At 59.7% G+C, this 26,504-nt stretch overlaps 1 protein-coding gene across 1 annotated transcript in view; it reads right to left on the reverse strand.

Annotated features, from left to right (window-relative positions):
- EYS (eyes shut homolog) overlaps window positions 1-26,504 on the reverse strand; it is a 110,087-nt gene that overhangs the window by 53,182 nt on the left and 30,401 nt on the right. Inside the window, exons 6-18 of the mRNA XM_054169571.1 lie at window positions 25,292-25,414; window positions 23,631-23,735; window positions 22,856-22,978; window positions 21,050-21,163; window positions 18,499-18,612; window positions 15,819-15,932; window positions 12,776-12,973; window positions 11,367-11,488; window positions 11,154-11,275; window positions 6,609-6,868; window positions 5,017-5,113; window positions 1,906-2,013; window positions 597-742 (exon numbers count right to left, since the gene is read on the reverse strand). Coding sequence (XP_054025546.1) covers window positions 597-742; window positions 1,906-2,013; window positions 5,017-5,113; window positions 6,609-6,868; window positions 11,154-11,275; window positions 11,367-11,488; window positions 12,776-12,973; window positions 15,819-15,932; window positions 18,499-18,612; window positions 21,050-21,163; window positions 22,856-22,978; window positions 23,631-23,735; window positions 25,292-25,414 — 1,746 coding nt within the window. The remainder of the gene's footprint in view (window positions 1-596; window positions 743-1,905; window positions 2,014-5,016; window positions 5,114-6,608; window positions 6,869-11,153; window positions 11,276-11,366; window positions 11,489-12,775; window positions 12,974-15,818; window positions 15,933-18,498; window positions 18,613-21,049; window positions 21,164-22,855; window positions 22,979-23,630; window positions 23,736-25,291; window positions 25,415-26,504) is intronic.

The following is a 26,504-nucleotide window of genomic DNA, read 5'->3' on the forward strand; positions in this document are numbered from 1 at the left end:
TTGGAATGTGCTGCCCAGGGAGCTGGTGGAGTCCCCATCCCTGGAGGTGTTTAGGAAGAGCCTGGCTGAGGCACTTGGTGCCATGGTTTAGTTGATCAGATGGAGTTGGGTGAGAGGTTGGACTTGATGAACTTGGAGGTCTTTTCCAGCCTGGTTAATTCTATTCTGTTCTATTCTAAAACCTGGTCCAGCCCTCTAGCTAACCCTGATTACAGCAAGAAGTTGGACTAAAGACCTCATAAAATCCCTTCCAACCCCAAATACTCTGATTTAAGAATGAAATTTGCCCTGGTAGCTTGACCTGGGAGGTTGGTAAATGGCAACATGCATCAAGAGCATAAGGTGGGGGAGCAGAAGCAGATGGCAGTGCCACTCTCAACTAGATATGGCTGCTCAAGGCCTCATCCAGCCTGGCAGGAGGCAGCCACAGCCTCCCTGGGCAGCCTGTGCCAGAGTCTCAGCACCCTGGCACTGAAGAACTTCTTCCTCAGCTCCAGCTTGACCCTGCTCTGCCTCAGCTCCCAACCCTTGCCCCTTGCCCTGTGGCTGGTCCATGTGAACGCTGTGGGAGAGCCTCGTGCAGCACGGCAGCATACCTGTGAATCCAGGGGGGCACAGACACCCATAGCCCCCCAGCCTGTTGATGCAGCTGCCTCCATGCAGGCAGGGCAGAGCCTCACACTCGTTGACATCCATCTCACAGAGGCTCCCATAGTAGCCGGGTGCACAGCTGCAGAGGAACCTGCAGGGGAGGCACAGTCAGGGGCGGCAGCGGGAGGGCACAACAGGATCTGTTCCAGCATCTGCAGGCCTGTGCAGGTGCTGCTGGCAGGCTGGAGCCACTGAGCAGCACCCAGCACCTTCCCACCACGAGGAAGAAGGAGACTAGGTGCAAGGAGGATGTTGAGGAGAGGGAGGGGGGCCAGGGAAGGGCAACCAAGCTGGGGAAGGGACTGGAGAAGAGGGCTGGGGAGGAGCAGCTGAGGGTGTTCAGTGTGGAGAAGAGGAGGATTTCTTCTCATGAAATCCTTTGCCATGAGGACTCTGAGGATTTGTACAGGCAGCAAACTGTGGGAGCTCAGGCTCTGAGCTCTGCTCCTGCTGGTTTTCCATGGGCTGTGTTGGGGTCAGTGTCCCTCTGCTTCCAGCTGCAGGAGAGGGCAGACAGCACTGATAAAACACTCAGGTGGTACATTGAAGGGCCTGGAGTGGGTCCAGAGAAGGGCAACAGAGCTGGGGAAGGGTCTGGAGAAGAGGCCTAGGGAAGAGCAGCTGAGGGAGCTGGGGGTGTTGAGTGTGGAGCAGAGGAGTCTGAGGGAGACCTCCTTGCTCTCTGCAGCTCCCTGAGAGGAGGCTGCAGGGAGCTGGGGGTTGGGCTCTGCTCCCTGCTAACAAGTGAGAGGATGAAAAGAATGGCCCCAAGCTGCCCCAGGGCAGGTTTGTGCTGGACATCAAAAGAACCTTCTGGCCTGAAAGAGTTCTCCAAGCCTGGCCCAGGCTGCCCAGGGAGGTGGCTGAATGCCCATCCCTGGAGGTGTTTCAGAGAGGCAGAGCTGTGGTGCTGAGGGCCAGGGGTGAGCCCCAGGCAGGGCAGCACCAGAGCAGGGTTGGGTTGGGCTGAGCTGAAAGGGCTTGGCCAACAAAAACAATTCCATGAGTCTCATTCCAAATCAAGGGAAACCAAAAGCCAGGACAGGGCAAATGAAGCTGTGCTGAAGACCATTTTCCTTCTGTTGTCCTCTTGGGTCACATAAGAGGCAAACCTGTGAGTCAGTGGCACCTGCTGGTTTATTTTACCACTGAATTCCTGTCACACCCTGAGGCTGCCACCCACCCCTCAAGGCAACAAGAACAACATGCAGGCAAGGACAGCAGGGACCTCCTTTCCCTGGGGGAGGAACCAACCTGTTTCTGAGATCCAGGCAGGTGCCATTGTTCCTGCAGGGTCTGGACAAGCATTCATTGATCTCCACCTCACACAGAGTGCCAGTGAAGCCATGCTGGCAGCTGCACCTGGCACAGAGAGGATGGCAGAGGTGTTCCTGGGTTACTTTTATCAAGAGACATAGTGTGGCCAGCAGGAGCAGGGAAGTCATTGTGCCCTGTGCTCAGCACTGCTTAGGCCACACCTTGAGTCCTGTGTCCAGTTCTGGGCCCCTCAGGTTAGGCAAGATGTTGAGGTGCTGGAAGGTGTCCAGAGAAGGGCAACAAAGCTGGGGAGGGGTCTGGAGCACAGCCCTGTGAGGAGAGGCTGAGGGAGCTGGGGTTGCTTAGCCTGCAGAAGAGGAGGCTCAAGGGGAGACCTTCTTGCTGTCTGCAACTCCCTGAAGGGAGGCTGTAGCCAGGTGGGGGTTGGTCTCTTCTCCCAGGCACCCAGCACCAGAACAAGAGGACACAGTCTCAAGCTGTGCCAGGGGAGGTTTAGGCTGGAGGTGTGGAGAAAGTTCTTCCCAGAGAGAGTTGTTGGCCATTGGGATGTGCTGCCCAGGGAGGTGGTGGAGTCCCCACCCCTGGAGATGTTCAAGAGGGGATTGGATGTGGCACTTGGTGCCATGGTTTAGTAGTCATGAGGTGTTGGGTGATAGGTTGGACTTAGAATCATAGAATGGGCTGGGTTGGAAGGGACCTCAGAGGATCATCTAGTCCAGCCCCTTCTGCAGTAAGCAGGGGCACCCATCCTTGATGATCTCTGAGGTCTTTTCCAACCTTATTGTTTACATACATACATAGAATAAACCAGGTTGGAAGAGACCTTCAAGTTCATCGCGTCCAACCCATCAACCAATCCAACTCCGCCCAATCAACTAACCCACAGCACCAAGCACCCTGTCAAGTCTTCTCCTAAAAACCTCCAGTGATGGCGACTCCACCACCTCCCCAGGCAGCCCATTCCAATGTGCAATCACTCTTTCTGTATAGAACTTTTTTCTAACATCCAGCCTGTATCTCCCCTGGCGCAGCCTGAGACTGTGTCCTCTTGTTCTGGTACTGCTTGCCTGGGAGAAGAGACCAACATCCGTCTGTCTACAACCTCCCTTCAGGTAGTTGTAGAGAGTAATAAGGTCACCCCTGAGTCTCCTCTTCTCCAGGCTATGCAACCCCAGCTCCCTCAGCCTCTCCTCGTAGGGCTTATGTTCCAAACCCCTCACCAACTTTGTTGCTCTTCTCTGGACTCGTTCCAGCAAGTCAACCTCCTTCCTAAACTGAGGGGCCCAGAACTGGACACAGTACTCGAGGTGCGGCCTAACCAGTGCAGTGTACAGGGGCAGAATGACCTCCCTGCTCCTGCTGGCCACACTGTTCCTGATGCAGGCCAGGATGCCATTGGCCCTCTTAGCTGCCTGGGCACACTGCAGGCTCATGTTCAGTCTACCGTCGACCAGCACCCCCAGGTCCCTCTCAGCCTGACTGCTCTCCAGCCACTCTGACCCCAGCCTGTAGCTCTGCATGGGATTGCTGTGGCCAATGTGCAGAACCTGGCACTTGGATGTGTTCAATCTCATGCCCTTGGACTCTGCCCATCTGTCCAGCCTGTCGAGGTCCCTCTGCAGAGCCTCTCTACCCTCCAGCAGATCAACTCCTGCCCCCAGCTTGGTGTCGTCAGCAAATTTACTGATGATGGACTCGATGCCCTCGTCCAGATCATCAATAAAGATGTTAAAGAGCATGGGGCCCAGTACTGATCCCTGGGGCACACCACTGGTGACTGGCTGCCAGCTGGATGTGGCACCATTCACTACCACTCTCTGGGCTCGGCCCTCCAGCCAGTTCCTAACCCATCGCAGTGTGGTCCCATCCAAGCCATGGGCTGACAGCTTGGCCAGGAGCTTGCTATGGGGAACGGTGTCAAAGGCCTTGCTGAGGTCCAGGTAGACTACATCCACAGGCCTCCCCACATCCACCAGGCGGGTCACCTGATCATAGAAGGAGATCAGGTTGGTCAGGCAGGACCTGCCCTTCCTAAACCCATGCTGGCTGGGCCTGATCCCTTGGCCATCCTCTAAGTGTTGTGTAATTGCACTCAGGATGACCTGCTCCATAATCTTTCCTGGCACTGAGGTCAGGCTGACAGGCCTGTAATTCCCTGGCTCATCCAACCGGCCCTTCTTGTGGATGGGTACCACGTTGGCCAGCTTCCAGTCAGCTGGGATCTCTCCAGTGAGCCAGGACTGATGAAAAATAATGGAGAGTGGCTTGGCCAGCTCATCTGCCAGCTCTCTCAGCACCCTAGGATGGATCCCATCTGGTCCCATGGACTTGTGGGGGTCCAAGCTGCTGAGGAGAGCTCCTATCACTTGCTCATGGAACACAGGGAAACCATGCAGCTCCCTGGCTCCCTCTGCCAGTTCTGCAGGCCAGCTGTCTGGTAGACGTTCTTTCCAGCTAGTAAAAACTGAGGTAAAGAAGGTGTTAAGTACCTCTGCCTTTTCCTCATCCTGTGTTACAACATTTCCTTCCATGAGTCTAAGAGACTGATAGAAATGGGGGAGCTTGTGGGGGGTGAATTAAGTGCAGGACCTCACCCTTGCCCCTGTTGAGCTCCATGAGGTTCCTCTGCCCAGCTCTGCAGCCTGCCCAGGTGTCCCCTCAGCACAGCCTGATGTGGTGCCAGCCACTGCTCCCACCCCTGTACCACCAGCAAACTGCCTGAGGGGACACCCTGCCCCTTCATCCAGGTTGGTGAGGAAGATGCTGAGCAAGGCTGGACCCAGCCTGACTGCTGAGGAACACCACAAGCTGCAGGCCTCCAGCTGGAGCTTGCCCCACTGACCACAGCCCTCTGGGATCCCTCCTTCAGCCCCTTCCCAGCCCTCCTCACTCAGTGGGTGGTGCAGGGGCTCCTTTCTGAAGGAACAGCTCTGCCAAACTGGTCTCCTACAGCCTGAATTTTCTTGTCCAGTCCATCAGTGTTGGGGAAAAAAGGGGCAGATTGGGTCCCTGAAGGGCAGCAAACAGCTAGGTGAGAGCCACCCTTGCATGGGACTGAACATCTGCTGCTCAAACAGTGGTAATTACCTGAAATGGTTGACCCCATCCACACAGAGACCTTCATTCTGGCATGGGTGGGAGATGCACTCATCACTGTTGACTTCACAGTGAGTCCCCTCAAACCCTGAAACAAGGGTACAGCAGCTGTGAGTGAAGGACCTCTACCACACAGACCCAGCCTCACCCCAGCCTCCCTTCAGGGAGTTGGAGAGGGCAAGAAGGTCTAACCTCAGCCTCCTCTTCTCCAGACTAAGCAACCTTCTGCCCTGCTGAGGCCACATCTGGAACATGGTGTCCAGCTCTGGGCCCTCAGCTCAAGAAGGAGCTCAGGGAACTGCTGGAGAGAGTCCAGAGCAGAGCCACAGAGCTGCTGCAGGCAGTGGCACAGCTGCCTGTGAGGCCAGGCTGAGGGAGCTGGGAGCAGAGGAGCCTGAGGGCTGCCCTCATTGCTGGGGATAAAGAAGTGCAGGGCTGGAGCCAGGCTCTGCTCAGGGATGTCCAAGCACAGCACAAGGGGCACTGGGGGCAAGCTGGAGCAGAGGAGGGGCCACAGGAACAGGAAGGGAAACTTCATCCCTGTGGGGTGCTGAGCCCTGGAGCAGGCTGCCCAGGGAGGTTGTGGAGTCTCCTCTGGAGCCTTTCCAAACCCTCCTGGCTGTGTTCCTGTGTGACCTGCCCTGGGTGCCCCTGCTCTGGCAGGGGGCTTGTCCTGGATGACCTCCAGAGGTCCCTTCCAACCCCTACCAGTCTGTGAACCCCAGCTCCCTCAGCTGCTCCTCCCCAGCCCTCTTCTCCAGACCCTTCCCCAGCTCTGTTGCCCTCCTCTGGCCCTGCTCCAGCCCTCAAGGTCCTTCTGGGAGTGAGGAGCCCAAACCTGAGCCCAGGTCTCAAGCTGTGGCTTCCCCAGTGCCCAGTCCAGGGGCACCACCCCTGCCCTGCTCCTGCTGCCCACACTACTGCTGCTCCAGGGGCACCACCCCTGCCCTGCTCCTGCTGCCCACACCACTGCTGCTCCAGGGGCACCACCCCTGCCCTGCTCCTGCTGCCCACACCACTGCTGCTCCAGGGGCACCACCCCTGCCCTGCTCCTGCTGCCCACACCACTGCTGCTCCAGGGGCACCACCCCTGCCCTGCTCCTGCTGCCCACACCACTGCTGCTCCAGGGGCACCACCCCTGCCCTGCTCCTGCTGCCCACACCACTGCTGCTCCAGGGGCATCATCCCTGCCCTGCTCCTGCTGCCCACACCACTGCTGCTCCAGGGGCATCATCCCTGCCCTGCTCCTGCTGCCCACACCACTGCTGCTCCAGGGGCACCACCCCTGCCCTGCTCCTGCTGCCCACACCACTGCTGCTCCAGGGGCATCATCCCTGCCCTGCTCCTGCTGCCCACACCACTGCTGCTCCAGGGGCATCATCCCTGCCCTGCTCCTGCTGCCCACACCACTGCTGCTCCAGGGGCACCACCCCTGCCCTGCTCCTGCTGCCCACACCACTGCTGCTCCAGGGGCATCATCCCTGCCCTGCTCCTGCTGCCCACACCACTGCTGCTCCAGGGGCACCACCCCTGCCCTGTCCCTGCTTTGCCAGGCTGTGCTGTGCTGCTGCAGGGCTCTCACCTGGCCTGCAGATGCACATGGGGCTGCCATCAGCCTGTGCCAGGCAGGTGGAGTTGTTCCTGCAGGGGTTGTGGGGCAGCTGGCAGGGGCTGAAGCGCAGCTGGCAGAGGGCTCCAGTGTAGAAGGGGGGACAGAGGCACACAAACTGCCCCTGCCTGGCAGACTCGTGGCAGGTGGCTCCATTCAGGCATGGCTCAGAGTCACACTCGTTGACATCCTCACTGCAGTCAGGTCCTGCCCAGCCTGGTGCACAGGAGCAGCTGCAAGGCAAAACAAACCAGGGCTGAGGTGCTGGCAGAGGGGGGCAAAAAGGTCTGGTGCTGACTTCTGAGTCTAGGAACATCTTCAGTGAGATGGGATGAGGGTGAGCTGCAGAGAGCTTCACAGCACCACAGGGTGCTGGGGGCTGGAAGGGACCTCTGGACATCATCAAGCCCAGGGAGGTGGTGGAGTCACCATCTCTGAAGGTGTTTAAGACTGGCTGAGGCCCTTGGTGCCATGGTTTAATTGATCAGATGGTGTTGGGTGATAGGTTGGACTTGGTGATCTCTAAGGTCTCTTTCAACTGGGTTAATTCTATTCTATTCTAAGCCCAGTTCCCCTGCTGAGGCAGAGTCATCTGGAGAAGGTCACACAGGGACACATCCAACATGTTTGGAATGCCTCCAGAGAGGCCTTGAGCACCAAGTCCAGCTGAGAGGCCTCATCCAGCCTGGCCTTGAGCACCCCCAGGCAGGAGGCAGCCACAGCCTCCCTGGGCAGCCTGTGCCAGAGTCTCAGCACCCTGGCACTGAACAACTTCTTCCTCAGCTCCAGTCTGCCCCTGCTCTGCCTCAGCTCCAAACCATTCCCCCTTGGCCTGTCCCAGACACCCTCAGGAGAAGTCTCTCTGCAGCCTTCCTGCAGGATGCCTTCAGGTCCTGGCAGGCAGCTCTGAGGTCCCCCTGGAGCCTTCTCCTCTGCAGGCTGAGCACCCCCAGCTCCCTCAGCCTGGCCTCACAGCAGAGCTGCTCCAGCCCCACCAAGCATCCTCTTGGCTGCAGCTGCTCCATCAGGTACCTGGGCTGGGGGCGGCAGCAGAAGCTGGGCAGGGCTGGGGGGAGCAGCAGAGCCGGGCAGGGCTGGGGCAGCAGTGGCACAGCTGGGCAGGGCTGGGGGCATTGGCAGGGCTGGGCAGGGCTGGGGGGAGCAGCAGAGCCGGGCAGGGCTGGGGCAGCAGTGGCACAGCCGGGCAGGGCTGGGGCAGGCAGTGGCACAGCCGGGCAGGGCTGGGGGCGGCGGTGGCACAGCCGGGCAGGGCTGGGGGCGGCGGTGGCACAGCCGGGCAGGGCTGGGGCAGCGGTGGCACAGCCGGGCAGGGCTGGGGCAGGCAGTGGCACAGCCGGGCAGGGCTGGGGCAGGCAGTGACACAGCCGGGCAGGGCTGGGGGCGGCGGTGGCACAGCCGGGCAGGGCTGGGGCGGCGGTGGCACAGCCGGGCAGGGCTGGGGCAGGCAGTGGCACAGCCGGGCAGGGCTGGGGGCGGCGGTGGCACAGCCGGGCAGGGCTGGGGCAGGCAGTGGCACAGCCAGGCAGGGCTGGGGGCAGCGGTGGCACAGCCGGGCAGGGCTGGGGCAGGCAGTGGCACAGCCAGGCAGGGCTGGGGGCAGCGGTGGCACAGCTGGGCAGGGCTGGGGGCGGCGGTGGCACAGCCGGGCAGGGCTAGGGGCGGCGGTGGCACAGCCGGGCAGGGCTGGGGGCATCGGCAGAGCCGGGCAGGGCTGGGGCAGCGGTGGCACAGCCGGGCAGGGCTAGGGGCGGCGGTGGCACATCCGGGCAGGGCTGGGGGCGGCAGAGGCACAGCCGGGCAGGGCTGGGGGCGGCGGTGGCACAGCCGGGCAGGGCTGGGGGCATCGGCAGAGCCGGGCAGGGCTGGGGCAGCGGTGGCACAGCCGGGCAGGGCTGGGGGGAGCAGCACAGCCGGGCAGGGCTGGGGCAGGCAGTGGCACAGCTGGGCAGGGCTGGGGGCAGCGGTGGCACAGCCGGGCAGGGCTGGGGCAGGCAGTGGCACAGCCGGGCAGGGCTGGTGGCAGCGGTGGCACAGCCGGGCAGGGCTGGGGGCATCGGCAGAGCCGGGCAGGGCTGGGGCAGGCAGTGGCACAGCCGGGCAGGGCTGGGGCAGCGGTGGCACAGCCGGGCAGGGCTGGGGGGAGCAGCACAGCCGGGCAGGGCTGGGGCAGCAGTGGCACAGCCGGGCAGGGCTGGGGGGAGCAGCACAGCCGGGCAGGGCTGGGGCAGGCAGTGGCACAGCCAGGCAGGGCTGGGGCAGGCAGTGGCACAGCCGGGCAGGGCTGGGGGCAGCGATGGCACAGCCGGGCAGGGCTGGGGCAGGCAGTGGCACAGCCGGGCAGGGCTGGGGGCTGCGGTGGCACAGCCGGGCAGGGCTGGGGCAGGCAGTGGCACAGCCGGGCAGGGCTGGGGGCAGCGGTGGCACAGCCGGGCAGGGCTGGGGGCAGCGGTGGCACAGCCGGGCAGGGCTGGGGCAGCGGTGGCACAGCCGGGCAGGGCTGGGGGCAGCGGTGGCACAGCCGGGCAGGGCTGGGGCAGGCAGTGGCACAGCCGGGCAGGGCTGGGGCAGGCAGTGGCACAGCCGGGCAGGGCTGGGGCAGCGGTGGCACAGCCGGGCAGGGCTGGGGGCAGTGGTGGCACAGCCGGGCAGGGCTGGGGCAGGCAGTGGCACAGCCGGGCAGGGCTGGGGGCAGGTGGTGGCACAGCCGGGCAGGGCTGGGGCAGCAGTGGCACAGCTGGGCAGGGCTGGGGCAGCGGTAGCACAGCCGGGCAGGGCTGGGGGCAGCGGTAGCACAGCCGGGCAGGGCTGGGGCAGGCAGCGGCACAGCCGGGCAGGGCTGGGGCAGGCAGTGGCACAGCCGGGCAGGGCTGGGGGCAGCGGTGGCACAGCCGGGCAGGGCTGGGGCAGCAGTGGCACAGCTGGGCAGGGCTGGGGGCAGCGGTGGCACAGCCGGGCAGGGCTGGGGCAGCAGTGGCACAGCTGGGCAGGGCTGGGGGCATCGGCAGAGCCGGGCAGGGCTAGGGGCGGCGGTGGCACAGCCGGGCAGGGCTGGGGGCAGCAGTGGCACAGCCGGGCAGGGCTGGGGGCAGCAGTGGCACAGCTGGGCAGGGCTGGGGGCATCGGCAGAGCCGGGCAGGGCTAGGGGCGGCGGTGGCACAGCTGGGCAGGGCTGGGGCAGCAGTGGCACAGCCGGGCAGGGCTAGGGGCGGCGGTGGCACAGCTGGGCAGGGCTGGGGCAGCAGTGGCACAGCCGGGCAGGGCTGGGGGCGACAGTGGCTCAGCCGGGCAGGGCTGGGGCAGCGGTGGCACAGCCGGGCAGGGCTGGGTGCAGCAGCAGAGCCGGGCAGGGCTGGGGCAGGCGGTGGCACAGCCGGGCAGGGCTGGGGCAGCGGTGGCACAGCCGGGCAGGGCTGGGGCAGGCAGTGGCACAGCCGGGCAGGGCTGGGGCAGCGGTGGCACAGCCGGGCAGGGCTGGGGGCAGCGGTGGCACAGCCGGGCAGGGCTGGGGCAGGCAGTGGCACAGCCGGGCAGGGCTGGGGCAGGCGGTGGCACAGCCGGGCAGGGCTGGGGCAGCGGTGGCACAGCCGGGCAGCGCTGGGGGCAGCGGTGGCACAGCCGGGCAGCGCTGGGGGCATCGGCAGAGCCGGGCAGGGCTGGGGGCGGCGGTGGCACAGCCGGGCAGGGCTGGGGGCAGCGGTGGCACAGCCGGGCAGGGCTGGGGCAGGCAGTGGCACAGCCGGGCAGGGCTGAGGGCATCGGCAGAGCCGGGCAGGGCTGGGGGCAGCGGTGGCACAGCCGGGCAGCGCTGGGGGCAGCGGTGGCACAGCCGGGCAGCGCTGGGGGCAGCGGTGGCACAGCCAGGCAGGGCTGGGGCAGGCAGTGGCACAGCCGGGCAGGGCTGGGGCAGGCAGTGGCACAGCCGGGCAGCGCTGGGGCAGCGGTGGCACAGCCGGGCAGGGCTGGGGCAGGCAGTGGCACAGCCGGGCAGGGCTGGGGCAGGCAGTGGCACAGCCGGGCAGCGCTGGGGCAGGCAGTGGCTCAGCCGGGCAGCGCTGGGGCAGCGGTGGCACAGCCGGGCAGGGCTGGGGACATCGGCAGAGCCGGGCAGGGCTGGGGGCAGCGGTGGCACAGCCGGGCAGGGCTGGGGCAGCGGTGGCACAGCCGGGCAGGGCTGGGGCGGTGGTGGCACAGCCGGGCAGGGCTGGGGCAGGCAGTGGCACAGCCGGGCAGGGCTGGGGGCAGCGGTGGCACAGCCGGGCAGGGCTGGGGCAGGCAGTGGCACAGCCGGGCAGGGCTGGGGCAGCGGTGGCACAGCCGGGCAGGGCTGGGGCAGGCGGTGGCACAGCCGGGCAGGGCTGGGGCAGGCGGTGGCACAGCCGGGCAGGGCTGGGGGCAGGCGGTGGCACAGCCGGGCAGGGCTGGGGGCAGCGGTGGCACAGCCGGGCAGCGCTGGGGCAGGCAGTGGCACAGCCGGGCAGGGCTGGGGGCAGCACTCACCGGTAGGTGCCGCCCAGGGCTGTGCAGCTGCCGTTGTTCCTGCAGGGCTCGGAGCGGCAGCGGTCGGCTTCCCGCTCGCAGAACCTCCCCTCCCAGCCCGGGGGGCACAGGCAGCGGTAGCTCTGCGGGGAGTGAGGGCAACAGCAGCTGGTCAGTTGGGTCCTCTCCTCGCTCTACCCACACAGGGAGTGTGGCTAAGCCTCCTCTGCTCACCAGGTGGAGGTCGACGCAGGTGGCCTGGTGCTGGCAGGCGTTGCCGATGCAGTCGTCGATGTCCTGCTCGCAGGTCGGACCCGCGTAGCCTGGGTTGCACAAGCAGTAGAAGCCGTCCACAACTGCCACAGAAACAACAGTTCAGGGGCTGAGGATAACGTGGAGCAAGCTCCAGCTGCAGGTACAGAGCCGGCAGGGCTCCACCTGAAAGGTCTGGCCATAAAGAATGGAAGGAAAGGAAACCAAGATCCCCAAACACTTCGACAGGAAAGCAGATCCACAAACTGCCCCCCCTGTGCTGGGCTGCAGCCAGGGCAGTGTGGCCAGCAGGGCAGGGCAGGGGATTCACCCCCTCAGCTCTGCTCAGACCCCACCTGGAGTACTGGCTCCAGCTCTGCAGTCCCAACACGAGCAGAGAGTCCCTGTGGAGCTGTGGGACAGGGTCCAGAGAAGGACCACAACGATGCTCAGAGAGCAGCTCTGCAATAAAGACAGGTTGGGGGAGCTGGGGCTGCTCAGCCTGGAGAAGAGAAGGCTCCAGGGTGACCTCAGAGCAGCCTTCCAGTATCTAAAAAGGACCTACAGGAAAGGTGGGGAGGGGCTGTTCAGAAGGGTGGTGAGACCCTGGCACAGGCTGCCCAGGGAGGCTGTGGATGTCCCCTCCCTGGAGGTGTTCAAGGCCAGGCTGGATGAGGCCTTGAGCAACCTGGGGCTGGTGGGAGGTGTCCCTGCTCATGGCAGGGGGCTGGGACTGAATGATCCTGAAAGTCCTTTCCAACTGAAACCATCCTCATTTAATGAGCTGGAGGTTGGGCTCTTCTCCCAAGTGAGAGGAGGAGAAGAAAGGGCCTGGAATTGTGCCAGGGGAGGGTTAGGTTGGAGAGGAGGAAAAATGTCTTTGCTAAAAGAGTGTTCAGGGACTGGCAGAGGCTGCCCAGGGAGGTGGTGGAGTCCCCATCCCTGGAGGGGTTCCAGAAAGCTGCAACCATGGCACTTGGGGCCATGGTGGGGCTGGGTTCATGGTTGGATGCTCTGCTGTCTACAGCTCCCTGAAGGGAGGTTGTGGCCAGGTGGGGGTTGGTCTCTTCTCCCAGGCAAGCAGCACCAGAACAAGAGGACACAGTCTCAAGCTGTGCCAGGGGAGGTTTCTTCCCAGCAAGAGAGACTGGCCATGGGAATGTGCTGCCCAGGGAGGTGGTGGAGTCCCCATCCCTGGAGGTGTTCAGGAAGAGCCTGGCTGAGGCACTTAGTGCCATGGTTTAGCTGATTAGATGGTGCTGGGTGACAGGTTGGACTTGATGATCTCTAAGGTCTTTTCCAACCTGGTTAATTCTATTCCATTCTGTTCCATTCCATTCCATTGTCTCAGAGGGGCTCCCCAGGCAAGCAGCCCAGGGCTCAGCACTCACTGTCGTAGCAGAAGCCGTGCAGGCAGGGCTCGGAGCCGCACTCGTCGATGTTGATCTCGCAGCGAGGCCCTGCAAAGCCCTTGGCACACTGGCACTGGAAGCCCAGGGGGAAGGCCTCCAGGTTGGCTTCCTCCAGGCACTGGGCACCGTTCTCACAGGGGTTGCTGGCCTCACAGGCCCTGAGCTCACACTGCACACCTGCAAAGCAAGCACCACAGCTGGCACTGCCGAACCGACGGGCACGGCCCTGCAGCCGCTGCCTCTGCTGAGCTCTGGTTCTGCATGAGCAGCTCTGGGGAGCAGCCCTGGGGGTGCTGGTGGCCAGCAGGATGCCCAGGAGCCAGCAAGCTGCTCTTGGGGCCAAGAAGGCCAAGGGCAGCCTGGGGGGCACCAAGAAGAGTGTGGCCAGCAGCTCAGGGGAGCTTCTCCTGCCCCTCTGCTCTGCCCTGATGAGGCCACAGCTGGAGGCTGCTCTCCAGTTCTGGGCTCCCCAGTCCAGGGACAGGGACTTGCTGCAGAGGGCACAGCAAAGGGCTGCAGAGCTGCTGAGGGGCCTGGAGCAGCTCTGGGAGGAGCAAAGGCTGAGAGCCCTGGGGCTCAGAGCCTGGAGAGGAGCAGCCTGAGGGGATCTGATCAGTGCTGATCAATACTGCAAGGGTGGGGGTCAGGGGGCTGGGACCAGGCTTGGTTCAGTGGTGGCCAGGGACAGGACAAGGGGCAAGGGGCAGAGAGTGGAACATCAGAAGTTCATCTGAGCATGAGGAGGAACTTCTGTAACTGGAGGGTGCTGAGCCCTGGAGCAGGCTGCCCAGAGAGGTGGTGGAGTCTCCTTCTCTGGAGGCTTTGCAGCCCCAGCTGGAAGTGTTCTGTGTACCCTGCCCTGGGTGCCCCTGCCCTGGTGGGGGGTTGGACTGGGTGACCTGCAAAGGTCCCTTCCAACCCCTACACCATCCTGTGAGTGTGTGAAGCACCCTGGAAATGGAGAGGGAGCACAAAAATCCCTGCAGAACAGGCACAGAGTGACACCCTCCCCCACCCCCCCCCAAATGAAGCAAAGCATTGCTCTGAGAGGGCAAAATCTCTGCAAGGTTTTGCACTTTGGGTCAGCTGGAGAGCAAATCCATTCCCCCTCCTTGGGAAGCAGATTCTGCTTCCCAGGAACAGGGGATGATAAAGAACTGTAATAAAAAAAGTAGTAATGGCAAATGATTTTGTGATCCTCCCCCTGTGAAGAGGCACTGTGGGGTGAAATCCACATTGGATTAATGACAGACTCATTAGAAATGGTAGCACAGATCATGCAGCAGTGCTGGGACAGAAGCAAGAGGAACAGCACAGACTTTCCAATGGAAACCAGACAAACCTCTGTGTAGGATTTCTTCCTAACCTTCAGCCTAAACCTCCCCTGGCAGAGCCTGAGACTGTGTCCTCTTGTTCTGGTGCTGCTTGCCTGGGAGAAGAGACCAACCCCCACCTGGCTACAACCTCTCTTTAGGGAGCAATGAGTCTCCCCTGAGCCTCCTCTTCTCCAGGCTAATCAACCCCAGCTCCCTCAGCCTCTCCTCACAGGGCTGTGCTCCAGACCCCTCCCCAGCTTTGTTGCCCTTCTCTGGACACCTTCCAGCAACTCAACATCTTGCCTAACCTGAGGGGCCCAGAACTGGCCACAGGACTCAAGGTGTGGCCTAACCAGTGCTGAGCACAGGGCACAATGACTTCCCTGCTCCTGCTGGCCACACTCTTCCTGATGCATTCCAGTCTCAAGCTGCACCAGGGGAGGTTTAGGCTGGAGGTTAGGAAGGAGTTCATCATAGAAAGAGAGACTGGCCATTGGAATGTGCTGCCCAGGGAGGTGGTGGAGTCCCCATCCCTGGAGGTGTTTAGGAAGAGCCTGGCTGAGGCACTTGGTGCCATGGTTTAGTTGATTAGATGGTGTTGGGTGATAGGTTGGACTTGATGATCTCAAAGGTCTCGTTCAACCTGGTTAATCCTATCCTATCCTATCCTATCCTATCCTATCCTATCCTATCCTATCCTATCCTATCCTATCCTATCCTATCCTATCCTATCCTATCCTATCCCATCCCATCCCATCCCATCCCATCCCATCCCATCCAGTAAAGGTTTGTCTCTCTCCACATCCCTGTGTGCCATACTTCAACATAAAATCAAGCTCCACTCATGCTCAGATGAGAAAGCAATAGTGAGGAAAGTGTGGCCAGCAGATGGGGAGAGGGGATCCTGCCCCTCTGCTCTGGGGAGACCTCACCTGCAGGGCTGTGTCCAGCTGTGGGGCCCCCAACACAAGAAGGACCTGGACCTGATAGAGCAGTCTAAAGGAGGCCACCAAGATGATCAGAGGCTGGAGAAGCTCCCCTGCAGGGACAGGCTGGGAGAGTTGGGGCTGTTCAGCCTGGAGAAGAGAAGGCTCCAGGGAGACCTCAGAGATGCCTTCCAGTACCTGAATGGCTCCAGGAGAGCTGGGGAGGGACTTTGGGCAAGGGCTGGGAGTGACAGGATGAGGGACAATGGCTTTGAGCTGGGAGAGGGGAGACAGACTGGAGAGGAAGAGGAAATTCTTTGCAGTGAGGGAGGGGAGACAGTGGCACAGGCTGCCCAGGGAGGCTGTGGATGGTGTCTGGAAGTGTTCAAGGGGCCTTGAGCAGCCTGGGCTGGTGGGAGGTGTCCCTGCCCATGGCAGGGGGTTGGACCTGGATGATATTTAATGTCTCTTCCAACCCAAGCCATGGCAGGAGTCCATGCATCTGCCTTGCACTCCGTGAGTGACCTCAGCCTGTCACCAAAGTGCTTTTAAAGCTCCCATTTTAATGGGCACACAAAGCCCCCTGGTAGATGTCCAAGCTAAGCTCATTCCCCAGGACTCACAGCCCAAGGCAGGGTTGGCTGCTCACAGAAAGCTTTGCTTGGTGAAAGGAAGGCCCTAATGAAACTGTAGGAGGAGTGAGCTGAGCTCAGGCAATGAGAAAGGCTTGCTGCAGCTAATTGTGTTTGCTTTCCCCCCTCCCCCCTTGCTGTTCAGTACCTTTGAAGGGAGCCAGGCACTGGCAGAAGTAGCTGCCAGGTCGGTCCAGGCAGGTGGCTCCATTCTTGCAGGGCATCGAAGCACACTCATCTATGTCTGTTTCACACCTTGCACCTTGGAGAGGATGAAGGATTTGGGTGATCAGCAGGGCAATTTCCCAGCCCTTGGCTCCAGGAGGGTCTCAGGCAGCTGGGTGAGCAGAAGCTGCTATCAATCAGCCAGCACCCACTGCACTCTTAGCACCATATCTTAGCTCTTTCACACCTTGCACCTTTGAGCAGATGAAGGATTGGAGCCTTCAGCAAGGCAGTCTCCCAGCCCTAGGCTCCAGGAGGGTCTCAGGCAGCTTGGTGAGCAGAAGCTGCCAGCCCTCAGCCAAGCAAGCCCCACACAGCAATGCCAGCACCCACTGCACTCTTAGTATCATAGATTATCTTATCACCACATCTCATCATCACATCTCTTCTCTGTTTCACATCTTGCACCTTTGAGCAGATGAAGGATTGGAGCCTTCAGCAAGGCAATTTCCCAGCCCTTGGCTCCACAATGCTCTCAAGCAGCTGGGTGAGCAGAAGCTGCCAGCCCTCAGCCAAGCAAGCCCTACACAGCAATGCCAGCACCCACTGCATCCTTAGCACCTTAGATCATCTTATCACCAGAGCTTCTCTTCTCTGTTTCACATCTTGCACCTTGGAAAAGATGAAAGATTTGGACATTCAGCAAAGTCAATTTCCCAGCCCTTGGCACCACAAGGGTCTCAGGCAGCTGGGTGAGCAATAGCTGCCAGCCCCAGCCAAGCAAGCCCCACACAGCAATGCCAGCACCCACTGCACTCTTAGCAGCCTAGGTCATCTTAGCACCCCATCTCATCACCACATCTTCTCTTCTCTGTCTCACATCTTGCACCTTTGAGCAGATGAAGGATTGGAGCCTTCAGCAAGGCAATTTCCCAGCCCTTGGCACCACAAGGATCTCAACTTGGTGAGCAGAAGCTGCCAGCCCTCAGCCAGCACCCAATGAATTCTTATCACCATATCTTATTTGTTTCAGATCTTACACCTTAGAGAAGATGAAGGATTGGAACCTTTAGCAAGGCAATTTCCCAGCCCTTGGCTCCACAATGCTCTCAGGCAGCTGGGTGAGCAGAAGCTGCCAGCCCTCAGCCGAGCAAGCCCCACACAGCAATGCCAGCACCCACTGCACTCTTAGCAGCCTAGGTCATCTTAGCACCACATCTCATCACCACATCTTCTCTTCTCTGTCTCACATCTTGCACCTTTGAGCAGATGAAGGATTGGAGCCTTCAGCAAGGCAATTTCCCAGCCCTTGGCTCCACAATGCTCTCAAGCAGCTGGGTGAGCAGAAGCTGCCAGCCCTCAGCCAAGCAAGCCCCACACAGCAATGCCAGCACCCACTGCACTCTTAGCACCATAGATCATCTTATCACCACATCTCATCACCACATCTTCTCTTCTCTGTTTCACATCTTGCACCTTTGAGCAGATGAAGGATTGGAACCTTCAGCAAGGCAATTTCCCAGCCATTTGCTCCAGGAGGGTCTCAGGCAGCTTGGTGAGCAGAAGCTGCCAGCCCTCAGCCAAGCAAGCCCCACACAGCAATGCCAGCACCCACTGCACTCTTAGCACCATAGATCATCTTGGCACCACATCTCATCACCTTATCACCACATCTTCTCTTCTCTGTTTCACATCTTGGACCTTGAAAAAGATGAAGGATTTGGACACTCAGCAAAGGCAATTTCCCAGCCCTTGGCACCACAAGGATCTCAACTTGGTGAGCAGAAGCTGCCAGCCCTCAGCCAGCACCCAATGAATTCTTATCACCATATCTTATTTGTTTCAGATCTTACACCTTAGAGAAGATGAAGGATTGGAACCTTTAGCAAGGCAATTTCCCAGCCCTTGGCACCACAAGGACCTCAGGCAGCTTGGTGAGCAGAGGCTGCCAGCCCCAGCCAAGCAAGCCCCACACAGCAATGCCAGCACCCACTGCACTCTTAGCACCATAGATGATCTTTCCACCCCATCTCAGCCCCCCCATCTCATCACCTTATCACCACAGCTTCTCTTCTCTGTTTCACATCTTGCACCCTTGAGAAGATGAAGGATTGGAACCTTCTCAGAGGCAATTTCCCAGCCCTGGGCACCACAAGGGTCTCAGGCAGCTGGGTGAGCAGAAGCTGCCATTCACCAGCCAGCACCCACTGCATTCTTAGCACCATACCTTATCACCATACCTTCTCTTGCCTGTCTCACATGGTGCACCTTTGGGAAGGTGCAGGATTTGGATGATCAGCAAGGCAGTTTCCCAGCCCTGGGCACCACAAGGGTCTCAGGCAGCTTGGTGAGCAGAAGCTGCCATCCATCAGCCAGCACTGCATTCTCAGCACCACCAACACACAAGCTCTCCTTGCTGAGTAGGCTAAGTGCTAACTCATCTTCCCTGCCTGGAGAAGCTCTGAAGGCCTCTTCAAATGCAGGCTGATTTATCTGCTGCTCCTTAGCTTGCAGATGGAGGCATGGTTCCAGAGTGTGGGAATGCAAATGGAAGAGCAGGGCAGAGCAAGAGGAATGAGGAGGGGAGCCCCAGCACATTGCTCAGTGCTGGCTGGCTGGGAAGCAGCTGGCTGTGCAGAGCCAGGCTCAGCACCATCACTCACCAGTGAAGCCAGGCAGGCAGAGGCACTGGTAGCCAGCATGGAGGTCTGCACAGGAGGAGTTGTGGAGGCATGGAGAGGAGAGGCACTCATTGATGTCTGCTTCACACCTGGGGCCTGGGCAGAGACAAACAAGGGGCAGAGGATTTACTGCACAGCACAGGGAGGGCAGCACCAGCAGGGAGCTTAACTGCATAGAGTTCAGCTGAGAGCCTGCTGAGAGTCAGTGGCTGGGCTTGATTTATTCCTTCTAGGTGACTGATGTCTCTGATATTAGCTATATGATTGATACTGTGCTGGTTACAGTGTTTAGATTGTATCATTTATTTATCTATATTCTATAGGATTTAGGTTGTATCATTGTGCCCAGAGAGTGGTGGGGAATGGTGCCACAGCCAGCTGGCAGCCAGGCACCAGGGGTGCCCCCCAGGGATCAGTGCTGGGCCCCAGCGTGGCCAATAGCTTTATTGATGATCTGGAGGAGGGGATTGAATCCATCAGCAGTAAATGTGCAGATGACACCGAGCTGGGGGCAGGAGTTGATCTGTTAGAGGGTTGGAGAGCTCTGCAGAGGGACCTTGCCAGGCTGGACAGATGGGCAGAGGCCAAGGGCAGGAGATTGAACACATCCAAGTGCCAGGTGCTGCACATTGGCCACAACAACCCCAGGCAGTGCTACAGGCTGGGGGCAGAGTGGCTGAGAGCAGCCAGGCAGAGAGGGACCTGGGGGTACTGGTTGAGAGTAGGCTGAACATGAGCCAGCAGTGTGCCCAGGCAGCCAAGAAGGCCAATGGCATCCTGGCCTGCAGCAGGAAGAGTGTGGCCAGCAGGAGCAGGGAGGTCATTGTGCCCTGTGCTCAGCACTGGTTAGGCCACACCTTGAGTCCTGTGTCCAGTTCTGGGCCCCTCAGGTTAGGCAAGATGTTGAGTTGCTGGAAGGTGTCCAGAGAAGGGCAACAAAGCTGGGGAGGGGTCTGGAGCACAGCCCTGTGAGGAGAGGCTGAGGGAGCTGGGGTTGCTTAGCCTGGAGAAGAGGAGGCTCAGGGGAGACCTTCTTGCTGTCTGCAACTCCCTGAAGGGAGGTTGTAGCCAGGTGGGGGTTGGTCTCTTCTCCCAGGCAGCCAGCACCAGAACAAGAGGACACAGTCTCAAGCTGTGCCAGGGGAGGTTTAGGCTGGAGGTGAGGAGAAAGTTCTTCCCAGAGAGAGTTGTTGGCTATTGGAATGTGCTGCCCAGGGAGGTGGTGGAGTCCCCATCCCTGGAGGTGTTCGAGAGGGGATTGGATGTGGCACTTGGTGCCATGGTTTAGTCATGAGGTGCTGGGTGATAGGTTGGACTTGATCTCTGAGGTCTTTTCCAACCTTACTGATTCTATGATTTCTATATTCTGTTATTTAATTGGCTTCCATTCTTTATTTACATTTTATTTTGTATTTCTTTTCTTGTTTAGTATTCTTTATTTCTTTAGCTTCCATTCTTGAGCTCACACTCTTGAGCCTCTATCCTATTATTTACTGATTTTACACCATTTCTCCTGTGTTATTTATTTTCCAGGGTGTATTTACTCTGCACTGTATGTTTATTTATGGCAATATCTATTCATGGGACTCCCTTTCTCTGCTCCAAGGTGGGCACCTGTGACCACGTGCTGTTGTGTTGAGTGATTCAGCTCCTCACTAACCACAGAGCCACAGAATGGCCTTGAACACCTCCAGGCAGGACATCCACAGCCTCCCTGGGCAGCCTGTGCCAGTGTCTCCCCAACCTCACTCTGAGGAATTTCTTCCTCATCTCCTGGGCCAGGCTCAGAGAACCTTTTCAGCCAAGACATTTCTTGTCCAATCTAGCCCTCCCCTGGCACAATTCCAGGCCCTTTCCTCTCCTTCTGTCACCTGAGCCTAGGGAGCAGAGCCCAACCCCCAGCTCCCTGCAGCCTCCTCTCAGGGAGCTGCAGAGAGCAAGGAGGTCTCCCTCAGCCTCCTCTGCTCCACACTCAACACCCCCAGCTCCCTCAGCTGCTCCTCCCCAGCCCTCTTCTCCAGACCCTTCCCCAGCTCTGTTGCCCTTCTCTGGCCCTGCTCCAGCCCTCAATGTCCTTCAGGGAGTGAGAGCCCAAACCTGAACCCAGCACTCAAGCTGTGGCCTCCCCAGTGCCCAGCCCAGGGGCACAATCCCTGCCCTGCTCCAGCTGCCCACAGCACTGCTGCTCCAGGCCAGGCTGCTGGTGGCCTCCTTGGCCACCAGGGCACCCCCTGGCTCATCTCCAGCTGCTGGCACCCAGCACCCCCAGGGCCTTTCCTGCTGGGCCCTTTCCAGCCACTCTGCCCCCAGCCTGGAGCCTTCCTGGGGTTGTTGTGCCCCAGGTGCAGGACCCAGCCCTTGGCCTTGGTGAACCTCAGCCCATTGACCTCCTCCAGCCCCTCAATGTCCTCCTTACAGCAAGGACCCCAAACCTGAACCCAGCTGTGGCCTCCCCAGTGCCCAGCCCAGGGGCACAGTCCCTGCCCTGCTCCTTGCTGTGCCGCTGTCACAGTTCACAGGGCTTTTACACTACCTTGAAATCCATCCTGGCAGAGACAGCTGAAGGCATTCAGGTGATCCACACAGGTAGCTCCGTGGTGGCAAGGGTCACTGAGGCACTCATCCACCTCAGTCTCACAGTTATTGCCTGGGAACAAGGGCAGGAGTCACAGCATCAGGAGCTGGGCGCTGCCCTGGCACCGCTGCAAGCAGCCACAGCAAAGGGCAACCACCAAGGCTGGGTGCTGGGACCTTTCACCAGCCACCCACAAGCTCCCTGCTGGGGAATTAGCTTCTTGCTGCTCCAAAGGGAAAAGGGAAGCTGTGTCTGAAGGGCCCTGCAGAATCTGACAGGGATTGAAAGATTCAGTTGCAGGGTGTGCTCCCAAAGTTCTGTAGCCTCAGGTTTTTGAGGCAGCAAAGTCCTGAGTGCTCCTGAAGCATCAGGAGTGACAGCACCACAGACTGGCAGGGGCAGAAGGGACCTCTGGAGCTCACCCAGCCCAACCCCCTGCCAGGGCAGGGCACACAGAACACAGCCAGCTGGGGCTGGAAAGCCTCCACAGCCTCTCTGGGCAGCCTGCTCCAGGGCTCAGCACCCTCACACCAAGGAAGTTTCTCCTCCTGCTGAGGTGGAACCTCCTGGCTTCCAGTTGGTGTCCACTGTCCCTTGTGCTGCCCTGGGCACCACTGACCAGAGCCTGGCCCCTTCTTGCCCCCCCATCCCTCAGATATTTACAGGCATTGCTCAGCTCCCCTCTCAGCCTTCTCCTCTCCAGGCTCAGCACCCCCAGGGCTCTCAGCCTTTGCTCACAGCAGAGATGTTCCAGGCCCCAAATCATCCTCATAGCCTCTGTTGGACTCTCTCCAGCAGGCCTCTGTCTCTTGTTCTGGGGACCCCCAAACAGTATTGCAGATGCAGTCTCACCAGGGCAGAGCAGAGGGGCAGCAGAACCTCCCTAGCCCTGCAGACCACAGTTTTCTTGATGCACCCTAGGATGCCCTTGGCCCTCTTGGCCACCAGGGCAGGAGAAGGACTTCAGGAATTCATAGTCAGCCTTCAGTTTTCCTGAAAGACCCCTAAAGTGGAAGCAGGGTTTCTAAGAGCAAGTGTTGAAACACCACAGCCTTGCTCTGTAGCAGACCTCACCTGGAGCACTGCATCAGCTCTGCAGCCCTCAGCACAGGGAGGACAGGGACCTGGTGGAGAGGGTCCAGAGGAGGCCATGGAAATGATCAGAGGGCTGGAGAGCCTCCCCTGTGGGGACAGGCTGAGAGAGCCTGTGCTGTGCAGCCTGGAGAAGAGAAGCCTCCAGGGAGACCTCTCAGGCAGCTGCAGAGAGCAATGAGGTCTCCCTCAGCCTCCTCTGCTCCAGCCTCACCACCCCCAGCTCCCTCAGCTGCTCCTCCCCAGCCCTCTTCTCCAGACCCTTCCCCAGCTCTGTTGCCCTTCTCTGGGGCACCTTGAGTAGCTGAAGCTGCCCTGGGTGTGGGCTGCAGAGGTGGCAGCTGAGGTCCCTGTCTCTGCCTCCCTGTTGTCAGGAGAAGCCCAAAGCAGGGACCTGATGGTTGGGTCTGCAAGCACATCAGTGTCAGAGAAGCTCCCTGTCTCGAGGAAGAGGAGGAGGAAGCAGGGGTTGCTGGGGTGGAAACAGTCCCCTGTAGTCAGGATTTGTCACAGCTGAATGCCCTGCCACAGTCCCTTTGTGTACCAGGAGACAGAAGCTGCCTCTGCTGAGGGGCACCCTGCTGAACCATGGCTGCTGCTGCCTCTCAACAGCCTCATTTGCTGTGGCTCAGGACTTGAGCAGGTGCTGAACAACCTCCCCTTTGGCCCTACCTATGTAGCCAGGTGCACAGAAGCAGGCATAGCCTCCCAGAGTCTCTCTGCAGATGCTGGAGGCTCCACAGGGCTGGGACAGGCAGGCAGCAGCATCTGCTTCACAAAACTGGCCAGTGAAACCTGGTGGGAAACAGGGGGAGGGGAGGCACAAACACTTCAGCATCACACTTAGCCCAGGACACCAGAAAAGGGAGGGAGGCATTTTGCTGAGCACTTCTGTGTCCTTCCTTGTACCTCCAGGTACCCAGCACAGGGCAAAACCTCCCAGGTTTGGTGAGAGTTCAGCTCTGCAAGTGGAACAAAGGAGCTGTGTGGCTAAGCCTGGCTTGCAGCAAGCACAGAATCATGGAAGGGGTTGGGCTGGAAAGGACCTGAAAACTCATCCAGTCCTAACCCCCTGCCATGGGCAGGGACACCTCCCACCAGCTCAGGTTGCTCAGGGTCTCATCCAGCCTGGCCTGGAACACCTCCAGGGAGGAGGCAGCCACAGCCTCCCTGGGCATCCTGTGCCAGTGTCTCCCCACCCTCACTGCAAAGAATTTCTTCCTCCTCTCCAGTCCCAGTCTTTCCTCTCCCAGCTCAAAGCCATTGTCCCTCATCCTGGTGCTCCCAGCCTTATCCAAAGTCTCTCTCCACCTCTTCTGGAGGGCTTCATGTGCTGGAAGGCTGCTCTGAGGTCTCCCTGGAGCCTTCTCCTCTCCAGGCTGAGCACTCCCAACTCTCCCAGCCTCTGCCTACAGCAGAGGTTCTCCAGCTCTGGTCACCTCCTTACCTGGCAGACAGCTGCAGTACAATTCCCCATTCAGCTGGTGGCAGTGGCCTCCATTTTTGCAGGGCTGGAAGGAGCATTCCTGAAGAGCAGTGGAGCAGTTTTTACCTGGCAGAAAAGAACAGCAAAAAAAGAACATTAAAGCTGGAAATCAGGCTGGGCTGGGGAAAGCAGGAAAGCTGCTTGGCAGTGCAAGTGACAGCTGCACAATCCCAGCTTTCCAGGGGGAAAGAGACTGCTGGTTTTGCTTGACTGCTCTAGAAAGTAGAGAGGTTGATGGACTTGAGGTCAGGGACTGGCAGAGGCTGCCCAGGGAGTTGGTGGAGTCCCCATCCCTGGAGGTGCTCCAGAAACCTGTGGCCATAGCACTTGGGGCCAGGGTTTGGTGGCCATGGTGGGGTTGGGTTGCTGCTTGGACTGGATCACAGAGAAGAGGAGGCTCAGGGGAGACCTTCTTGCTGTCTGCAACTCCCTGAAGGGAGGTTGTAGCCAGGTGGAGGTTGGTCTCTTCTCCCGGGCAGCCAGCACCAGAACAAGAGGACACAGTCTCAAGCTGTGCCAGGGAAGGTTTAGGTTGGAGGTGAGGAGAAAGTTCTTCCCAGAGGGAGTTGTTGGCCATTGGAATGTGCTGCCCAGGGAGGTGGTGGAGTCCCCATCCCTGGAGGTGTTCAAGAGGGGATTGGATGTGGCACTTGGTGCCATGGTTTAGCAGTCATGAGGTGCTGGGTGACAGGTTGCACTTGATGATCCTTGAGGTCTTTCCAACCTTATTGACTCTATGATCTTAAAGGGCTCTTCTCAACCAAAGCAATTCTCTGCTCCTGTGCTGCTGACTCCCCAGATGCTGCCCACAAGGTGGCATTTGAGAGCTTTGATTGATGGGACAGAAAAGCCTTTTCCTTGGCTGCTTCAGCAGCTGCTCCTCTCCCTCTGCCTCTCTTGCTCAGGACACTCCAGGCAGCAGCTGGCAAGGCTGCCAGCACTCAGGTGGCCACCCTTGAAAGAGCAAAACCTGCCCTTGGAAGGAGCAGCTGCAAGAAGCCTCCCTGCTCCTCTCAGCATTCCCTCAGGTGTTTGGGGTGTTCCTGGCCTGCTGGCTTCCCCCAGCTTGCTCAAGGCCTCATCCAGCCTGGCCTTCAGCACCTCCAGGGAGGAGGCATCCACAGCCTCCCTGGGCAGCCTGTGCCAGAGCCTCCCCAGCCTCATGGGGAAGAACTTCTTCCTAACATCCAATCTGAATCCCTTCTCCTCTAGCTTGGATCCCTTCCCCTCAGTCCTATCACTCCCTGATGCCCTAAGAAGTCCCTCCCCAGCTTTCCTCTAGCCCACCTTCAGATAGAATCATCAAGGTTGGAAAAGACCTCAAGGATCATCAAGTCCACCCATCAACCTCTTCTCACAGGCAACAAGTGACAGGACAAGAGGAAACAGCTTCAGGTTGTGCCAGGGCAGGTTCAGGTTAGAGATTAGCATTTCCTCCTCCCCTCCATCTCCCCCCTCCCAGCTCAAAGCCACTGTCCCTCGTCCTGGCACCCCCAGCCCTTGTCCAAAGTGCCTTCCTGGCTTTCTTGTGGCTCCTTCACTGAAACAATCCTCTGTTGCTCTGCTCTGATTGGAGGAAAGGGGAAACCAAAAGCTTGCACTGTTTAACGATGACATCTTACCAGTGAAGCCTGGGGGACAAACACAGCTGTAGCCTGCCACCAGGTCCAGGCAAGTGGAGTTGCTCTGGCAGAAGCCATGAGGGCACTCATCAACGTTGATTTCACAGTTCAGACCTTCAAAGCCTTGGGGAAAGACCCAGCAAACACTGACATGTTAATCACCTTGCAACCCCAGGAGGAGTTAAGGCCTGAACAGAGAGCTGTAGGATTTCAGAGTCACAGACCCCTAGGGCTTCACATTTCCATTCAGCTACTTACCCACAGGAATCACACAATGGGTTGGGTTGGAAGGGACCCCAAAGACCACACAGTTCCAGCCCCCTGCCGTGGGCAGGGACACCTCCCACCAGCCCAGGCTGCTCATGGCCTTGTCCCAACAGAACAGAACAGAATAGAATAGAATAGGCTGGAAGAGACCTTCAAGATCATGGAGTCCAACCTATCCCCCAACACCATCTAATCAACTAAACCATGGCACCAAGAACCCCATCAAGTCTCCTCCTGAACACCTCCAATGATGGTGACTCCACCACCTCCCTGGGCAGCAGATTCCAATGGCCAACAACTGTCTCTGGGAAGAACTTCCTCCTAACCTCCAGCCTAAACCTCCCCTGGCACAGCTTGCGACTGTGTCCTCTTGTTCTGGTGCTGGCTGCCTGGGAGAAGAGACCAACCCCCACCTGGCTACAACCTCCCTTCAGGGAGTTGCAGACAGCAAGAAGGTCTCCCCTGAGCCTCCTCTTCTCCAGGCTAAGCAACCCCAGCTCCCTCAGCCTCTCCTCACAGGGCTGTGCTCCAAACCCCTCCCCAGCTTTGTTGCCCTTCTCTGGACACCTTCCAGCACCTCAACATCTTGCCTAACCTGAGGGGCCCAGAACTGGACACAGGACCCAAGGTGTGGCCTGAGCAGTGCTGAGCACAGGGCACAATGACCTCCCTGCTCCTGCTGGCCACACTGTTCCTGATGCAGGCCAGGATGCCATTGGCCTTCTTGGCCACCTGGGCACACTCCTGGCTCATGTTCAGCCTACCATCAACCAGCACCCCCAGGTCCCTCTCTGCCTGGCTGCTCTCAGCCACTCTGACCCCAGCCTGTAGCACTGCCTGGGGTTGCTGTGGCCAATGTGCAGAACCTTGCACTTGGATGTGTTCAATCTCCTGCCCTTGGCCTCTGCCCATCTGTCCAGCCTGGCAAGTTCCCTCTGCAGAGCTC

This window comes from Dryobates pubescens, chromosome 2 (genome assembly GCF_014839835.1).
Source record: "Dryobates pubescens isolate bDryPub1 chromosome 2, bDryPub1.pri, whole genome shotgun sequence".
Classification (NCBI taxonomy): domain Eukaryota; kingdom Metazoa; phylum Chordata; class Aves; order Piciformes; family Picidae; genus Dryobates; species Dryobates pubescens.